A 19152-nucleotide genomic window follows, 5' to 3' on the forward strand; every position below is an offset into this window, starting at 1 on the left:
AAAAAAAAAAAAAAAAAAAAAAACTCTCTCAAGTGATTTATGAGAGGGATTTTCTCTCAATTAATGAATTATTATTGGGTACAAAAAATAATGTAAATATTATGAAAAGGGTAATTATTAATTAGCCATTAGCAATTCAATGATATGGTTTAAGTATGATGAGTGGTTGTGGCCATCATTTGATCTCCTCTACCAAATTCACATTTTTTTCAATACAAAATAGTTTTAATTATACCTTTTTAATTTCCATCATCATTAATCATACCAAAATTTTCCGCTCATTGCTCAATCAATCATGGCCCTTTTTCTCACCATATATTCAAATCATATATTTAACAAAACCTAACTAATATTTTTATTTAATTTCACCTTTACGCCGTTCACATTTATAACGATTTAATCTTAAAATGCATCAATAGATATCGAATATATTTTAATTTCTTTTAAAAAGAATCACGTAACACATAAATTAAAACTATATAATATCTCGTTAAAAGAAATAGAACCCACATTTATTCGAAGGAGTGGAGTACTGGTGCAGCAAAAGCATATAGTTAGGGCGGCCAGCTGGTTGATGTGGATATAAGCTTCATTACTCATATGCACAACCCACATGCACTCAATCACTCCAACTCATTTTCTTTCCTCTTCTTAATTTATATATATATTTTGGATAAGAACCCAAGAGGAGTAAACGCTTGTATTATTTGAATCATGTTTGAGCTTCCAATATCAATAAATTAATAATTTAAAGGATATATCATAGATTTTCGGATAATTGATTCTACCCCTTAATTCTAATAAATAAATAAATACTTTTAGAAACATACATTATTGTAATCAAAAACTATTTTTAAACCAACGGGAAGGAAACCTACAAAAACATATTTTTAATTAATACATAGCAGAGAATTATATATATATATATATATATATATATATATATAACACTTTAAAAAATACAAAATGTTCACGTATATTCTTTATTTATTTTGAATTGTTTAATTAAAAAAATGTTTAAGAAACTATTTTATAAATTGTAAAATTATAGATTAACCAGAATTTAGAAGATTCGGTTAAATCCTGACCGTTCAAATCCCTAAATCTTAAAACTCGTTTGACACGTAAGTTTGGTCAACAAAAGGAAACTCGGCAGTCAAAGAGATTTTTCTTTATTTTTGATTGGCTGGGGGCCACGTTGGAAAAAACGGTGGCGCACGCCGCATTGAATTTTATAATTGCATTTTAAAACTAATTGCATTAATATTATATTACCTTTCCAAACTTGCCCATATTTTCCAACTATTAATATTTTTCATTAAATCCCTGAATATTTAGGTCAAAGTTACAGAATTTGAAGATGTCAATACCTAGCTACGTCGCCACTATAGTATTGATTTATTTTTTAGCCAATAAATTTAAATGTATTTTATTCGCTAAATTATTAATTCATCTTAATTTTTTTTTTAATATCTTTATTCTTTAAAATTGATTCAAGTATACTCTTCAACAACTATACTTTCAAATGATTCATCAAAACTAACAAAGCTAGCTTGTAAATGGAATAGTCTGGACCAAATGTAAAACTAACGTCACGTTTCAAATAATTTTAATTTATTTTATATAGTTATAGCTTAAATAAGAATTATTATTATTATTATTATTATTATTATTATTAATATGAATCGAATTTCACTTTTTATTTATATTTACAATGTAATATTTGAAAAGGAAGACAACAATGATGTAATTTAGTAGACTTTATTTAATAATATATATATATTTAAATGGTATAAGTTAATGAAAATGGAAATGAGTAGAAAAGGAGATGAAGTTGGTGAGGAGACATTTTTAATTGTGTTGGTAGATAAAAAGTAGGGAAAAAGAGACAAATAAATAAATAAATAAATAAGAAATTTGAAGAATGGAGGTGAGAGTGACCTAATTCCCTGCCCCATTACACTTCCAATCTCCATCTTCCACCTCCCCATGTCCTTAATATTTATGCCTCACATCCCTTTCTCATTTTATTTAATTAATTCAAATCTGGTTTTGTCCCCTTTCTTAATTTTTTTACTTTCCAAATTCATTAATCATCATTAAAATTATGAAAAAAGAAAAAAAAAAAAAAGTGATCTACTTGAGGCCATTCGACCCACGACCTCTAAAAGAAAGAAAAATGGTCTTAATAATTTAGGACGTGCTACCTAAAACTTATTTTGACATTGGTGCGAATTAAATATTGAAGCATGTTGAACAAAACACTACAGGGTAGTATAGAACCGTAACAACCCAAGTTTGAAACACTATATGGTATTGTCTTCTTTGGTCCATTATGTATCATCATCAGCCTCACAGTTTTAAAACACGTCTAATAGAGAAAGGTTTTCATACATTTATAAAAAATGTTTCGTTCCCCTTTTCAACCGATGTGGGACCTCACAATTTACTCTTTAAGGCTCCAGCATTCTCACTGGTACATCACTCCACTGTTAGTAGATATTGTCCATTTTTACCTGTTACGTATAGTCGTCAACCTCATAATTTTAAAACGCGTAGAAAATTAAAAAAAAAAAAATATATATCCTTTACAGCCGCATTATTCTCCTCCCATTCCACCTCTTGATTTGGAGGAATGAAAAAACATTTTTGTTTTGTTCGGATTCAATTAATTGTAGCCCATGCTCTAAGGTCTCCTAAAAAAAACAAGTAAAAAAAAAAAAAAAGGTTATTTTATATTTTATTTATGAAAATTATTTGTGGGAAGTATTTTTATTTTATGGAAGGACTTAATAATGATTTGGGTAATTTTTCTTTGATAAAAAAAAAATGTTAAATGGCTTTTGTGTAAAATACAATTTCCTTTTGTGCTTTATTTGAGCTAGTTTGGAAAATTAAACGATTTATTTTAAATTAATTTATATTTTGAGTAATATCCTATCAATGGATCTTATTTATAAGAAAAGTTTAAGAAAATAGGTGGCGCGAAAGCAAACTGTCTTCCATGGTCCCTACCTTCTCAACAAGTCCTAAACATAACCGTTTTCTCATTTTTCAATTAATTAATTTTGTTTTAAAAAAATTAATTAATTTTAATAATTTATGTTAAAAAAGAAGCGCTTTTCTTTTTCTTCTCCCTCTCTTTGGAGTTCTTCTTCGAAAATCTGAACTCCATCAATTCTGCCCGCTGGAAAGAGCCTTGTACGGCTAACTCTCTCTCCAATTCTTTAAACCTTATCGCCTTCGTTCATTTTTCGAAGAAATCAAACTCTACGGATTTCTCCGATCGAATTTCTTCTTATTTGCTTTAATTTTTAGTTCGGAATTCAATCGTCGGAGAGCTTTTCCGATTCGCCGCGTGATTGGTTTGCCGTACTGGTGAGAACTCGTTTTCTTCAATCTCTATGATTTTCTTCTCTTTTCTCGTATTCGAAGTTCTAATTTGCGACTGAGGTTCTTAGATGATGTCGTCCTCCTTGAATTAGTTCTATTCGAGTTTCGATTGAAATGTTTCTGCGAGTTCTTTTATTTTTATTTTTATTGTCCTTACTCCTTTTTTGAGTAGCTTCGGAGTTCGCAGATTCCGTTTTTGTTTTCTATAATAAGTTTGAAACATTTCACTTATTTCCTGTCTCGTGGATCGTCCGTAAAAGGTGTTGGATCCTTTTTTCTTTTTTTAAACTATAATTACTGAAATTTCTTTGTCGTATTTGTATTTTCTGAAATTTGAGTATGTCTCGTGGATTTATTTATATTCCTCTCTATGTAAGATCTCTGAAGCTATTGTCGAGAGATTTATATGAGCAATAAGGGCTAGTAGGCCGGTTTCCAGCATCAGATGCACGAATCTGTTGAAATCCTTGAACTTATTTTATTTTTTTTTGCTGGATTTCAGAAATTATTGCATTTATTAACAGCTGCACCTGAATTATGAAGTTATGAAGAGGGGAATATTAATCCGGAGAGTTCAAATGGAAACTTTGTTCTTATCTAACCTCGCACATAACCATGAATCTTAGTTTCGTTTCTATGCGTTTTTTTTTCGTGTTGACTTTGGTTTTGGTAATTAATATCGATTTATTACGTGCTATGTAAATTCTTAGAACGGACAAAGGTTCTCCTTCCACGTGGAGTGGGCATCCACCATTTGCTCACAAGCAAATTGAAAGGTGTCTTGAATGGTATCTTGGGTCAAATAATGAGAAAAATGACAGTTGGAGTGAATGTTACCTTTTCAATTTCACCTGGTCCTTAGACCTACGAGTATTATATCTTTATGAGATAGTTGGGTAATGGAACTTCTTTACTTTTCCAAGTTTCAGAAATGTTTTTAATGAGGCATTTATGAAAAAGAGAAGTTCGCAGAGAAGATGAAGTGAACCAAATGGCGAGGTTCAGATAGTGAACCAGATAGTCGGAATGTACAGAATCATTCATGTTTACAGCCCAACCAGGTCCCGTTAAGCTCCACTTCCCTTTCTTATCCTGTTGTGACCTGCAAAAGCCCACGCACTCTTTCCTCCCAGTTCGGGAGTTTCTAAGGCGATCCCTTTCCTTAAACGCAAGTTGTGTCGAAGCAAGACGAATTTGACGTTTATGCAATTTTTGGCAGTCCTTTTTTAAGCGGCCCTGGATACCCTACCTTGTCCTCGTCTTCCTTGTGGTGGTTCGATCTGCTTGGGTTGAGGGCATTGGTTGATTAGAAACTAAATTAATTCTAGTTTATTTGCTCTGGTGTTTCAAGTTCGCCTTTCAGTTGATTTTTTGCTGCTGTAGACTGTATGTTCTCTGGTTTGTTTATTAGATTTTCGTTTTCTCTTTCTTTTCTTTAATGTTGGATTATTCCTTGCTTTTTCGTTCATTCTTTGATTGTGCATTTTTGTGGTGGCAGATGCAATGCTGGTAAAAGGATCTTTCTTTTCGTGAGTGCTGTTTTTCCAGATTCAGGGAATGCGAATTGTGTAGTTATGTGACGAAATCTATCACTATGGTCTGATTTCGATAGTTTGGATGGATGTATGCGAATCGGCGCGGGCATTTAGAAAGCATACAGTAGCTGCGGCGCCAAGACAACCGTTGGTTCCTGCAGAAAAGAACAATGAAGTTATCACACGGTTTCCCTCGTGTTCCAAGAAAATGTCATCTTCTCCTTCATCCTTGTCTGGTCCTCGGCGTTGCCCATCACCAAGCATCACGCGGACGGTTCATACATCCTCCCAATTGGTTCTTAAAAGAGCTCAATCAGCAGAGAGGAAGCGACCGTCCACACCCCCTTCTCCAAGCCCGGCCGCACCGATTGATGGTTCACCAGCAGATTTACAGTTGCTATCGAAAAGAATGATTAGTGGTCGACCTGATAGCTTATGGCCCTCTACGATGAGAAGTTTGAGCGTCTCATTCCAATCTGATACAATTTCTATTCCTGTTAGTAAGAAGGGAAAACCCGTGTTATCATCTCCTTCTGATCGAACTCTTAGGCCTTCTTCCAATTTTCCTTCTAAGCAGGCCGAGACGCAAACTGTTGCAAGGAAGTCCGCGCCAGAAAGAAAGAGGAGTCCACTTAGAGGTAAAAATGGACACGATCAATCAGAGAATTTCAAACCAGTTGCTGGGTCACGTACCCAATTCATAGATCAGCATAGATGGCCTAGTCGAATTGGTGCGAAAGCATCCTCCAATTCATTAAATTGTTGCGTGGATCTCGCCGATAAAAGAGTCCCAATCTTAAATAAGCCACTTAGAGGAAGCGCATTATCTTGTACGGTCGAGACTGTTAGCAAACCTTTACAGAAATCGTCCAGTGGTGTTATGAGGCTATCATATGTTGATGGAAGGAGTAGAAAAGAATTTGAGGCAAATTCAGCCAATGACAATTCAATGCAGGAATCTGCAGCTAACAAGGTTGTTTCGTCAAGTTTATCAGACATAAAAATAACAACAAACCGAGTTGTGAGATATGACTCGCCTACTCTTGTCCCACGTCCATCCTCTGTTACTAGAAGAGCTAGTCCATCTCGAATGACACCATCAACTCCAACTCCTCGAGCAATTAGCTCATCACGAATCAGACCTTCAAATGCTACTCAACCCAATGTTTCAACTTCTGTTCTTAGTTTCATAGCAGATTTTAAGAAGGGAAAGAAGGCTACAAGCTATATAGAAGGTGCTCATCAGCTACGGCTTCTATACAATAGACATTTGCAATGGAGATGTGCTAATGCCCGCGCAGAGGCTGTTCTGCGTAATCAGGAGGTGGCGGCAGAGGTAGGGTTTCAATGCATGTTGATCTTGCTAGATAATCGGCCTCTTTTTGGCAATTACTTGTTGTTTTGCTCTGTTTGAACCAGACGTGATTCCTGTTACTTACGATTGAGAACAGTCTGAAATTTTGATGATTAATCTTTGCGAAGATATTTGCTACAATTGTTCACATATTTGCTTATGGTCAAGAAACTTAGTTATAATCTGACAGTTCAATTGCCGGACATGATTGCTTGTATACTAAAGTGCAAGTTAAAGATTAAGAACTTTTGTGCTTTGGTGCAGAGAACTCTTCTTGGCGTATGGAATACTACACTAAATCTGTGGGATTCAGTAATCAGAAAAAGGATCAATCTCCAACAGCTGAAGCTAGAGCTCAAGTTGATTTCGGTTATGAATGATCAAGTAATACGATTAATTCATTCAAAACCATTATATATCATTAGTTTAGTTTATACAGCACGGCTGTTTTACACTTTCAGTATAATACACATTCAAAACCATTATTCTCTTTTAGATAGTATGTTAAATCAGAACATTTCTAGTCCTTTGAATATGGAGTTATAATTCCCCTCTTATTTGTATTTGAACAATCATTGCCTGTCATGCATGCTATATGATTTTTATGTTGCATGTGATTGATGCAGATGAGCTACCTCAACGAATGGGCAGTGCTTGAAAGAAGTCATAATCGATCCTTATCAGGTGTTATAGACGATTTGGAGTCGAGCACTCTTCGTGTTCCATTGACTGGAGGAGCAAAAGTATACTACATTGGCCAGTAATTTGTTTTAACTATGGGAAACAGAATATTGGTAACTTACAGTAATTTGCTTATTTACAGGTAGATGCGGGCTCTTTAAATGATGCTATTTTTTCAGCCGTTGAGGTGATGCAAGCAATGGGATCCTCCATTTGCTCCATGCTCCCAAGGGTAAACTTGCATAACTCCACCTTGAATGTTATCGATATTTAGTAGCTTGTCTCCACATCTTCCTTGAAATTAAGTGCCTCTGCAAATGTTATGGATATTAACCAATCTTGTCATCTTATAATGCAATTGATGTTCGTAGTGCTTGAGAATTAGAATAATTCTGATCATACTAGCTAGAGGAGATAAAACTAATGCTGCAAGTATCTAAATCTTTGTAAACCATCAAACTGCCTGTGATTTGGATTTCTCCCCCTACCAGCTAGCATTTTATACCATGAGGTCTACATGTTACGGAGATTAAAATTTTCATTGTACTTATCATCTACTTGATAATTGTTATAAATATATACTATTTCCAAACTTCAAGTGATGTACTTTAATTTTCTGTACTCTCCTTTTGAGGAAATACGTCTTTTAGGACATTGAAAACGTAATTAATTGAATTGTTTGCTAATGTTTGGGTGGGCAATGTTTAAATATTTATAACTATTTATACTTCAAACTCCATGGTCGGGAGCTTCAATGCTTTCTTTTCTGCTGTTCTAGTCTGTGTTATCTACTGTTCATCATCATCTTATTTGTTTTTCAGGTGGAGATAATGCAGACGTTGGTTATTGAACTTGCAATTTTAGCAGCCCAAGAAAAGGCTATGCTTGATGAATGTATAGCATTGTTGGCATCAACAGCAGCTTTGCAGGTGGGGATTACATTTCACTGTCGTATAAATTGACGAATAGACTTACTTGTCTTGATCTTACTTGGAACCTTTTATTGTCCCACAAATCTCATTGATGCGAATAGGAAAAAGTATTGCCCAAATTTTATGCATTTTGTTCACTGAGTTTTGGTTCATTCCTCTTCATGAAGCTCATAACTGTTGGATAAGAGCTGTTCATTTAACGAGAATAAAGTGCATATTGCAATTATCTATCGGTTTTTGCAATTGCATATTAGTAACAGTGTGCCATTCGAAAGCAGGTTCAGGAGCAGAGTTTGTGGACGCATCTCATACAAACAAAGGAACGATTGGAAAAGGGCTGTCTGGTTTAGGCGGTTAAAGGCAAGCTTCCCAACCTGACCGGCCCTGCTACTAGGCTAAGCAAGCTAACAACAAAGCCCATTTTGTTACCTCACTGAAAGATGAGTCATTCTTCCAAATCAGTCTTCCCCCGCATGTAAATTCATTCTTTAGATTCTCACCGGGAGTTTGTAGCTGAAGATCCTTTTATTTATTTATTTAATTTTAATCTATTCCTCATTTGAAATTTTTCTTCAACCTTTTCCATTGCAAGAGCTCTCTGGCTTATTCTTTCCACCTTCAACTTCAGATCTGCTAAACAATTTCTCGAATATTTGATTACATTTTGCAGGTGGTGAAATAAGGATAATAAAATACCATGTCATTCCAATGGTCCTTAAACTTCAAAAATATAGTTCTATATGATTTTGAAATTATGTTGACTATCAGTTGGCCTAGTGCACAAGTGATGACATGGCAGCTAGATGTCGAGGTAGTAATGGCTGATGTGGCAAATTTAAATTAGGTGGCGATATTTATTAAATTAGTGAAGGGAAAGTTCAAAGACTAAATATTTTTCAAGACTTCAAAGAATTATAGGCATCTAACTAGGCACCACCTACAGCTGTGTCGAGATAGGAGGATTCTGTGCATGGATATGTTCATGAAATGTATGCAGGCTGAGGATAAATGCTACTAAAATTGATCTCTAGCAAATCAACACAGTCTTCGACATCAACGTCAACGCCATTCTGAACGTAATGGCCGAGGCCAAGTGCAGGGGTGAAGAACTCTGTGTGGAACCAGTTGGCGGAGGTTGATGAACGATGAGCACGAGGAGAAGCTGGAGGAGCTTGAGGGTATTTGTAATCCCATCATTGAAAAGTGTATCAGGGCGGCGCTGGCGGCGGTCCTTCGATGAGTCACGATAATATGCCTGGTCGGGCTCCCTCCGAGTTCGCCGGTGGTTCTGGACCGAAGATTGAGGAGGTTGTATATATATATATTAAATGAAAAAGAAAAAAAAAAGTATTTTAAAGCCTTGACAGAGTTATTTCATAATTAATTTATGTAATAATCAACTAAAGTTGGATACATATAGTGAGCTTAGGATAAATTAAATTAATGGTAAAAAAAAGTGCAAGATTTTATTTAAGTTAGAGCTAATTTGATGAAATTAAAAGTTGAAAATGAAAATAGATAGAAGTAAAATAATAATAATAATATAAATGATTTATAAATAAAAAATAAAAAAACGAGAAACATTGGGTAAAAAAAGGAAATTATATATAACAATAAAACTGGAGAGGGGGATTTAAGAGTAAGTTAATCAGTCAAGAAGAGATAGAGAGACAACAACATCCTTACCTAACCATTTGAAGTTCTTTTGGCTTACAAGTTTTCAAGTTCTTGCATTCTAAGCATTCTGGTTTTTTTTCACCTTCTAATCATTATGGGAAAGAAAAAGAAATCGTATCAATACCATATAATATGTAAATACTAATACTAATGTGCGTTACACTTAGAAATTAGATAATGATTTATTTACTTTTACTTTAGCTTATAATGAACCAATTATGGGACTTTTGAAGGATCACTAGCAAAGGTACTGAGTTGACTACGTTTAATTAATGAAGAGGAACCATTTGAAAGTAAGAAAGAGAGACTGAAAGCAAAAGAGCGACGATGGTACCTTAGTGGATAAGATGAATACAGAAGTTGAAGAGACGTGCATGGCAGTTGAACTGTGAGATTCCACGTCGATTAGAGAAGATAACGAAACATTTTTTATAAGGGTGTAAAAACCTCTACCTAGTAGACGCATTTTAAGAATCTTGAGAAAAAGTTCGAAAGAGAGTCCAAAAATGACAATATCTACTAGCGTGAGCTTAGACTATTGTAACAGTGAAGGTACAAGAGTGAAGGGTAGGAAGCTGAACTTCAATGGGACTTTGACACAGCAACCAACTCACCACCCATTTCATCAGACACATTAGGTGAAGGCAATTGAATATCTAATGCCACCCTTTTCAGTCTCAACCTTTTGCCTTCATAAACACAAGTTACTTGCTTCAAACTCTTATTTTTCATTGAACACTTAGTCTCCCTGTGTTGCTCGCCAGCCATGGAAGCCAGCGCAGGACTTGTCGCTGGTTCTCATAACCGCAATGAGCTTGTTGTCATTCATGGCCATGAGGAGGTGATTAACTTAATTGATCAGAAAGTGCAGTGGGAGAAGGTTTTGGTTTGTTTGTTTGTTTGTCACTGATATGTTTGTGTATTTGTTTTGTTTTCTGTTCTGCAGCCGAAGCCATTGAAGAACTTGGATGGTCAAGTTTGTGAGATATGTGGCGACGAAGTGGGGCTTACTGTGGATGGTGATCTGTTTGTTGCCTGCAATGAATGTGGTTTTCCAGTCTGCAGACCTTGTTATGAGTATGAAAGAAGAGAAGGAAGCCAACTGTGTCCTCAGTGTAAAACTAGATATAAGCGACTTAAAGGTGAAACACAGAACAAAGGACTACGCAATAACAAGTTTCAAGTTTTATTTTTTCTTAAACTCTCTCTTTTCGGGTATTGTGAAGGGAGTCCGAGGGTCGAGGGAGATGATGATGAAGAAGACATAGATGACATTGAACATGAATTCAACATTGATGATGAGAGGAATAAGCAGTCATATGGCAGAAGCTATGCTTCATGGAAAGATGAGCTACGGTAGAGGGCCAAATGATGATGAAAATGCACAGTATGGAAGAACAGAGCCAGTGAGTGGGCAAACCTTTCATTCTTTAGCCTCTGTTTGGAAATCTTTTTCCTAATTATTATTGCATACCAGGAAAATGTTGAGCTTCCTTTATCATCCCAGGGTTATGGAGATCAGATATCATCTTCTTCACTGCACAAACGAGTGCATCCATTTCCAGCTTCTGAACCAGGTAAATTTTCTGCACCCCATTGATCCTGCATTAAATTGTCCCAAAGATACATGAAGTTTTGTTATCATATGGTATCCGATATGCTTTAAAAAATTCAGGCAGTGGAAGATGGGATGAAAAGAGAGAGGAAGGTTGGAAAGATAGAATGGATGATTGGAAATTGCAGCAAGGCAATCTTGGGCCTGAACCTGATGATGCCAATGACCCTGACATGGCTATGTATGCTTGAACATTCCCCAGTTCAGTCTTTCTAATTAAGATGTTTGAAACTTTTGTTCGCGGAACTCCATGTGTCAATGACTCGCAAACTGTTGCAGGATTGATGCAGCTAGACAGCCACTATCAAGGAAGGTACCAATAGCATCTAGCAAAATTAATCCTTACCGAATGGTTATTGTGGCTCGGCTCGTTATTCTTGCCTTCTTCCTTCGGTATCGGATTCTAAATCCAGTGCATGATGCATTGGGTTTGTGGCTAACTTCTGTGATATGTGAAATCTGGTTTGCATTTTCGTGGATCCTCGATCAGTTCCCCAAATGGTTCCCAATCGATCGTGAAACCTACTTGGATCGTCTGTCCCTCAGGTAATATCAATTCTACAACAGCATTAAAAGGCAAAAGAATAATAATAAATGTGTTAGTTTGAATATATTTATCAAAATCTAGAATGTCATCATATGAATGTTGTAATGTAGGTATGAACGAGAGGGTGAACCTAATTTGCTTGCTCCAGTGGACATTTTTGTCAGTACTGTTGATCCGATGAAGGAACCTCCTCTTGTAACAGCTAACACAATCTTATCTATCTTGGCCATGGACTATCCAGTTGATAAGGTTTCATGCTACGTTTCAGATGATGGAGCTTCCATGCTTACCTTCGAAGCAATGTCTGAAACTGCAGAATTTGCCAGGAAATGGGTGCCCTTCTGTAAGAAGTTTTCGATAGAACCTCGAGCACCTGAAATGTACTTTTGTGAGAAGATCGATTATCTCAAGGATAAAGTCCAACCAACGTTTGTAAAGGAGCGTCGAGCAATGAAGGTAAGCACTTTTAACAAATAAACTGAGAAAGAGAAAAATATAGGAGTGCCACAATTGTGTCTAATATCAAGCCTGAAATATCTTTGGAGTATGTAGAGAGAATATGAAGAATTCAAGGTCAGGATAAATGCCCAAGTAGCAAAAGCCATAAAAGTTCCCACAGAAGGATGGATAATGCAAGATGGAACACCATGGCCAGGCAACAACACAAAAGATCACCCTGGTATGATCCAAGTCTTTCTGGGTCACAGTGGAGGCCTTGATGCAGAAGGGAATGAACTCCCCCGCTTAGTGTACGTATCTCGTGAGAAAAGACCAGGTTTCCAACATCACAAGAAGGCTGGTGCCATGAATGCCTTGGTAGCTTGCTCAGTTCCAAGTTTCTCTCTTTCTTGACCCCAGTTTATTCATTTTCCTTTATCTAATCCACAGCATTTTGTACAATTGTAGATTCGTGTATCTGCAGTGCTTACAAACGCTCCATTCATGTTGAACTTGGATTGTGATCACTACATAAACAATAGCAAAGCAGCAAGAGAGGCAATGTGTTTCCTTATGGACCCTCAAGTTGGAAAGAAAGTCTGTTATGTACAATTTCCACAAAGATTTGATGGAATAGATAGGCATGATCGTTATGCCAACAGAAATACAGTCTTCTTTGATGTAAAGATCACGTCTCAGATGTATTCTATATAATTGTTTAAGTGACCAAGCGCTAAATATCATAAAAATAAACTATGTTTCCTTGTGGTGCAGATTAACATGCGAGGTTTAGATGGAATTCAGGGACCTGTCTATGTCGGAACAGGGTGTGTCTTCAGGAGACAGGCTTTATATGGTTATGAACCCCCAAAAGGACCGAAGCGCCCAAAAATGGTATGCTGTGACTGTTGTCCATGCTTTGGACGTCGCAAGAAGCTTAAGAGCTCTAAAAGTGGGGTAGATGGAGATGCTGCAGGTGAGTACATTTTTTCAAACTTCAACTTTTATTGGCACTTGTGTCTTGGTGGATACATTGCCATCAGATTGTGATAACTCATAATCGCTTGCTGCTATGAGCAGCGATGGAAGATAACAAGGAGCTGCTAATGTCGCAAATGAATTTCGAAAAGAAATTTGGGCAGTCATCAATTTTTGTTACCTCGACTTTGATGGAAGAAGGTGGTGTTCCACCCTCCTCGGGTCCAGCGGCCCTACTTAAGGAAGCAATTCATGTTATCAGTTGCGGTTATGAAGACAAAACCGAATGGGGTACAGAGGTAATGTCAATAATCCTTACTTGAGGAAACATCTAAACACAACCTTCCTCTTTCCTTTCACTACTGACATGCTAACAGTGAAATCGAACAAAAAGTAATTAACAAATATAGTCTAGAGATAGGTAAACTTGAAACTGATACCTGTTTCATGTTTGCGTATGCAGTTGGGCTGGATTTATGGGTCGATCACAGAAGATATTCTAACAGGTTTCAAGATGCATTGTCGTGGCTGGAGATCTATATACTGCATGCCAAAGAGACCTGCATTTAAGGGTACAGCTCCCATTAACTTGTCTGACCGGCTGAACCAGGTGCTTCGTTGGGCACTCGGGTCTATTGAAATCTTTTTCAGCAATCACTGCCCTGTTTGGTATGGTTATAAGGGTGGGAAGCTAAAGTGGCTAGAGAGATTTGCATACGTCAACACAACTGTCTACCCCTTCACTTCAATACCACTTCTCGCTTACTGTACCCTCCCTGCGATCTGCCTGCTCACCGATAAGTTTATCATGCCACCGGTAAATATAGTAAAATTTACAGTATCGCCTACAAAAGATGATTTCAGCAGAAAATATTAGAGAAGAGGAAATTGAGGAAGACATAATTAATTTAAAAGTCACAATAAACTACACATTTAATTATATTGTTTGATAAACTTACTTGGCAAAGTATTTTGCATCCATTGATGAAATCATCTTCGGCTTTTTGACAAACAGATAAGCACTTTTGCAAGTCTCTACTTCATTGCCTTGTTTCTTTCCATTTTTGCTACGGGTATTCTAGAGCTTAAATGGAGTGGAGTTAGCATTGAGGAATGGTGGAGAAATGAGCAGTTCTGGGTCATTGGTGGTATTTCAGCTCATCTATTTGCTGTTGTTCAAGGTCTATTGAAGGTTCTGGCTGGAATTGATACTAGCTTCACAGTTACATCCAAGGCAACAGATGACGAAGATTTTGGAGAATTATATGCCTTTAAGTGGACCACTCTACTAATCCCTCCAACAACTATTTTGATCATCAACCTTGTTGGGGTTGTTGCAGGCATCTCAGATGCCATAAACAATGGCTATCAATCATGGGGACCCCTATTTGGGAAGCTTTTCTTTGCCTTCTGGGTGATTGTCCATCTCTACCCATTCCTTAAGGGTCTGATGGGCCGACAAAACCGCACACCGACTATAGTCGTCATATGGTCCGTGCTGTTGGCTTCAATCTTCTCCTTGCTTTGGGTTCGAATTGATCCATTTGTGATGAAAACAAAGGGACCAGATACCAAGCAATGTGGACTAAATTGCTGAGAGGCTATCTCTTTCTTGTTATTTGATGTGTGCATCACCAGAAGATTCATGTGCACAGGCAGGAGACTTATATGCATTCTGGACATTGCATAGAACATGTGAACTGAAAGAATGTAAAGCACAAGAACGAGTAAAAGCAAGGGTGAAATTTTTGTGTAGTATGACTATGTGCCTAGTTTTGTGAACAAATGAAGATTGTTTAATTCAGTTTGTGTACACAAAACAGAACTTATCATATAGAAAATTACAATATTGTACCTCAACACCTCGTCCTCTGAAAAAAGTAAACAGTATATAAATCAGAACTGATGAGTGATTGATATGAAAGATCCAGTAAATATTATCAATAGGCTTCAGTTCAGAACAAATGTAAACGAAAGGGTAAGAAAATCTATACAGAGAGAAATATGAAATTTCTGACTCAATAGACAAAGACAGTATAACACCTCAAGGATTAATATCTTTGGAGACGCATTCCTTGAATTTTATTCTCAAATGCCACAAACTGACCTCCTGAGTATCCAAATATATATATATAGAAGAAATAAATATAGATAGTTCATGCAAATGTTGTAAACAATTCATACCAAAAACCCTAAAAACTACGGTCTAGAGTCAAGAAGGTTTATTTTCCTTTCACAATTTTCTGACGCTAGAGAATGTAAAGCCATGCATTAGGCATGACCTAACTGCGTACCTACAGCACAGCAAGTTAATATTCTGCATTTATGATGTTATGAACAACTGAATTGAAAATACGCAGCTGAAGCCTGAATCTGCTAGATAAAATACACTTTTCAGTTAGATATTTAATAAATGATACGGAAAACAAAGATGTGCAAAGTTGTATGAACGGAATTGTGAAGCAAACCTCTGTGCCAGAACTCGTGTGAATAAAAAAGCCTCAGACAGGAGTAACAGAATATGAATATTGGTGAGAGTCTTAGGTACCTCTGTGCCAGGGCTCTGATAGCGATGGTTGTATGCCGAAAGTGGAACAAATGTACTCCCAACACCAATTAACGGAATTACATAAAGAGACGCCAAGATATTTACATGGTTCGGAGAGAAGAAGTTCCCCTACATCCACGAGTGGCAACCAATCACTAATAAACCCAAGTGTTACAAGTGAATGCCTCATTATCACACTACAAAGACTCTCACCAATATGTCACCCAACAAATACAATGTGATACACAAAACTCTCCCAAATTCCGATACCACTCATTAAGAATGGATATTCAGAATGGAGGGAGAAATCTCTCATTATATAGCATTACAGAATCAAATTTCCATTGAGACTAAATCTAATTCAAATAACCAAATCAAATCTAATCTAAATAACCAAATCAAATCTAATCCAAATAACCAAATCAAATCAAAAGTTAATTTACAACAGAAACAAATGGATGGAAATCTGATAAAGGGGTTAAGTTGCTATCTCATATGTTTCTATCAATCTGCCACAGCAGATCATTACATATCAAATGACTCCTAAATTTACTTAACCTTCTTTGGAAAACAATCATAATACCTATAATTAATAAACTACTTTAATCTAATACATGAAATTCCAATGCCTTCTGACTTTTATGATCCCTCCAATCCAATAATCTTAACTACCACGAGAGTGTTATTTCACCAGTAGTCTCCACATGAACAAAGACCATCTTTGAAATGATGAAATCTGTTGGCATCCCTAACCACAATCACTCTCTCAGTGATCTTGGATATAAACTTAGTTGCAGTATGACAGTCTAAACAAACTCGGAGGTTCTTAATAATCCTAATTTCAGTTCCAGGCTCAGTTGAAATAAGCCCAAAAGCAATTGCTAATTTTTCACTGTGGACATTCACCATTAACTCCTTCTCTTCATCCTCTACATCATGCAAAGCAGTAGTAACAGTTTCTGCCTGATATCCAGCTTCTCTCATCTTCCCTATTAACTTCTCTAGCATGGCATAAATGGCCATGGCCCGAGGATGGGACCGATCTCCAGATGTGAACACATGTTGTTGATCATCAATCTCAATTAGAGTGCAACCAGGTGTCTTTGCCAGATTTCTCTTCTTAACAACTTGCCGTACTGAAGCAGCTTTGGGGAAGTTCCTGTCAGTAGAATATATATTAGAAAGCAGAACATAGTATCCCACATTCTCTGGGTCCAGTTGAAAAAGTCTTTCAGAAGCAACATGGGCTATGTCTGTATTCTTGTGAATCATACAAGCGCCAAGCAGTGCACCCCAAACAGCAGGGCCGGGTTCGAGTGGCATTCTTTCTATGAACTCCAAGGCATTCGTTAGCTGCCCAGCTCTCCCAAATATGTCAACCATGCAAGCGTAGTGCTCACTCATGGGCTGAAAACCAAAATTGTTAACCATAGAGTGGAAAATCTCATTTCCCTCTCTCACCAAGCCGGAGTGACTGCAAGCATACAAGATAGAGAGAAAAGTAACACCTGTCGGTGGAATCCCAGATTGCAACATTTTATTAAAGAGGTTTAGAGCTTCATTGCCATATCCATGGAGACCATAACCAGTTATCATGGCATTCCAAGTTACCGCATTCTTTTCTGCCGTCAAGTCAAATAGCTGACGAGCCTCCACAACGCTACCGCATTTTGCATACATATCAACTAAAGCGGTTGTGACATATATGTTCGATTCAAGTTTTTCACTCTTAATCAAACCATGAACCCATTTGCCAAGACTTAGAGCTCCAAGTTGAGCACAAGCCGAAAGTATACTGGTAACGGTGACAGGATTTGGACTGAGTTGAGGCATCATTTCCTGGAACAGAGAAATTGCACTCTCTGTCAACCCATTTTGAGTATACCCTGATATCATCGCGTTCCAGGAAGCCAAACTTTTCTCCGGAGATTCATCAAACAGCTGCCTTGCATATTGAATTTCATTTAGTCGACAATAAACAGTAGTAAGTGCAGTTGATACAGAAGGTTTCGAAATAATGCCAAGCTTTATGCTTAAAGTTTGAATCGAGCGAGTTAGTTGCAGATGGCTGAAGGGCGAAAAGACTGGAATTAAGCCCACCAATGTGCTTGAACTAACACCCTGTCCGGAAGCAAGCAATTCCCTGAAGAGTGTCACTGCCGATCCAGTTTCATGATTGAAAGTATAACCAGAAATCATTGCGTTATAAGATATCAAATCCGGTTGATCAATCTGATCAAACAACAACCTTGCTTTGTCACTCTCCCCACATTTTGAAAACAATGATATCAAACCCGTAAGCACATAAACATCAGAATGGAGCCCTTTTTTTGAAGCCAAACATTGAATACTCATCCCTAGTCTATACTCCTGCAACTCCGCCACTGCTGTAAGCACAGCAGCCAAAGTTGTAGAATCAAATGGCAGCCCAACATCGAGCATGTCCACAAAAACACGTATCGAGTCCTCAAAATACGAATTCCTGGAAAACCCAGATATCATCGTGTTCCATAGAACCGTATCCCTCTCAGGCATTGCATCAAACACCTTCCGCGCCAGGTCGGCGCGCGTAAATTTAAAGTACAAATCAACAATTGCAGACCCAACAAACAAGTTCGATGCCACCCCATCAACAATCGAATGCGCGTGCAACAAGACGCCAAGCCTCTCATCCTCAAACTTCGAAGCAGCTGAAATAGCAAATGCATAGGTGAAATTGTCTGGCCTAAGATTAGTCCATTTTCTCAAATGGGTATAGACAGAGATCGAAGATTTAGGCAAATTATTGTCGGAGAAGCCTCTAATAAGGACATTAAACATGAATAGATCGGGTCTGGAGACATTGGCGAAGAGTTGGCGCACATGGCGAACGGCCCCGAGATCGAAGAACTTGTGGGTAAGCTTGGTGATCGAAGAGAGATCATAGTGAATGCCGTGGAGGATTAACTGTGCTTGGACTTGGAGGAGTTGGGGGAGTGTAGTAGCCTTGTTAAGAAGTGCGAGGAAGAACTTTTTATCTCGAATTACAGAGATGGCAGTGTTCGTGCATATCATCTGTGTATGCGGCTACGGCGCTCCCGATAGCTTCCTGATTTCGGCGCTTCCCTTTAATTTTTTAGTTTGGAGGCGGGAAGTTTATTTACGATTCCATTTAATGGCATTCGTCAATTACATTTTTCACAACAATAAAAGAAAAAAAATCAAAATCAAATTATATCCCAATTATAAAATTTAATAGGTTAAATTAGTAAACTTTGTGTTTACTTAATTTTAAATTAATTTTTATGACTTTGAAATTTTTTAATTTTGTGTATAATTTTTATTCGAACTTCATGAAAATACAAAAATATTTCAGATGATTATTTATTAAACAAAAAAAAAAATCATATAATAAACATAATCTACTAATGTTTTTAAATTCAAGAATAGTGTAAAAAATCTATTATTTTTCAAA

The 19152-nt window shown here is 36.9% G+C and overlaps 3 protein-coding genes and 1 long non-coding RNA gene across 6 annotated transcripts; 2 read left to right on the plus strand and 2 right to left on the minus strand.

Annotated features, from left to right (window-relative positions):
• The first annotated feature begins 3119 nt into the window (after nucleotides 1-3119).
• Nucleotides 3120-8615, plus strand: LOC111439663 (AUGMIN subunit 8-like). Of its 3 annotated transcripts, XM_023077247.1 has the most exons (8): nucleotides 3120-3378; nucleotides 4323-4663; nucleotides 4892-6264; nucleotides 6547-6666; nucleotides 6909-7025; nucleotides 7106-7195; nucleotides 7785-7892; nucleotides 8174-8615. In XM_023077247.1, exons 3-8 carry the CDS (start codon nucleotides 5011-5013, stop codon nucleotides 8243-8245), a joined length of 1761 nt encoding a protein of 586 aa, XP_022933015.1. In that variant the 5' UTR covers nucleotides 3120-3378; nucleotides 4323-4663; nucleotides 4892-5010; the 3' UTR covers nucleotides 8246-8615. The 3 variants fall into 3 exon arrangements, with proteins under 3 accessions (XP_022933015.1, XP_022933010.1, XP_022933006.1); XM_023077242.1 differs by lacking the exon at nucleotides 4323-4663; XM_023077238.1 differs by lacking the exons at nucleotides 3120-3378; nucleotides 4323-4663 and adding an exon at nucleotides 4667-4779.
• Nucleotides 8616-9079: 464 nt separating this feature from the next.
• LOC111439680 lies at nucleotides 9080-11071 on the minus strand. Its single transcript, XR_002709844.1, has 3 exons — nucleotides 10993-11071; nucleotides 9582-9657; nucleotides 9080-9183 (listed from the first exon to the last, which is right to left on the minus strand). It is a non-coding gene; the product is annotated as an uncharacterized LOC111439680 (long non-coding RNA).
• On the plus strand, nucleotides 10295-15010 carry LOC111439648 (cellulose synthase A catalytic subunit 7 [UDP-forming]-like). Its single transcript, XM_023077236.1, is given in 14 exon segments — nucleotides 10295-10413; nucleotides 10519-10714; nucleotides 10799-10889; nucleotides 10891-10978; nucleotides 11050-11149; nucleotides 11248-11368; nucleotides 11467-11733; nucleotides 11845-12190; nucleotides 12287-12550; nucleotides 12641-12853; nucleotides 12947-13148; nucleotides 13253-13449; nucleotides 13614-13967; nucleotides 14166-15010. Coding segments are annotated over 14 exon segments (3096 nt in total). The 5' UTR covers nucleotides 10295-10338; the 3' UTR covers nucleotides 14748-15010.
• A 1143-nt stretch (nucleotides 15011-16153) lies between these two features.
• Nucleotides 16154-18794, minus strand: LOC111433113 (pentatricopeptide repeat-containing protein At4g30700). The gene is made up of 2 exons (XM_023070056.1): nucleotides 16362-18794; nucleotides 16154-16305 (listed from the first exon to the last, which is right to left on the minus strand). Exon 1 carries the CDS (start codon nucleotides 18750-18752, stop codon nucleotides 16386-16388), a length of 2367 nt encoding a protein of 788 aa, XP_022925824.1. The 5' UTR covers nucleotides 18753-18794; the 3' UTR covers nucleotides 16154-16305; nucleotides 16362-16385.
• Nucleotides 18795-19152: the final 358 nt, after the last annotated feature.

The sequence above is a fragment of the Cucurbita moschata genome, unplaced genomic scaffold (genome assembly GCF_002738365.1).
Source record: "Cucurbita moschata cultivar Rifu unplaced genomic scaffold, Cmos_1.0 Cmo_Scf00003, whole genome shotgun sequence".
Taxonomy (NCBI): domain Eukaryota; kingdom Viridiplantae; phylum Streptophyta; class Magnoliopsida; order Cucurbitales; family Cucurbitaceae; genus Cucurbita; species Cucurbita moschata.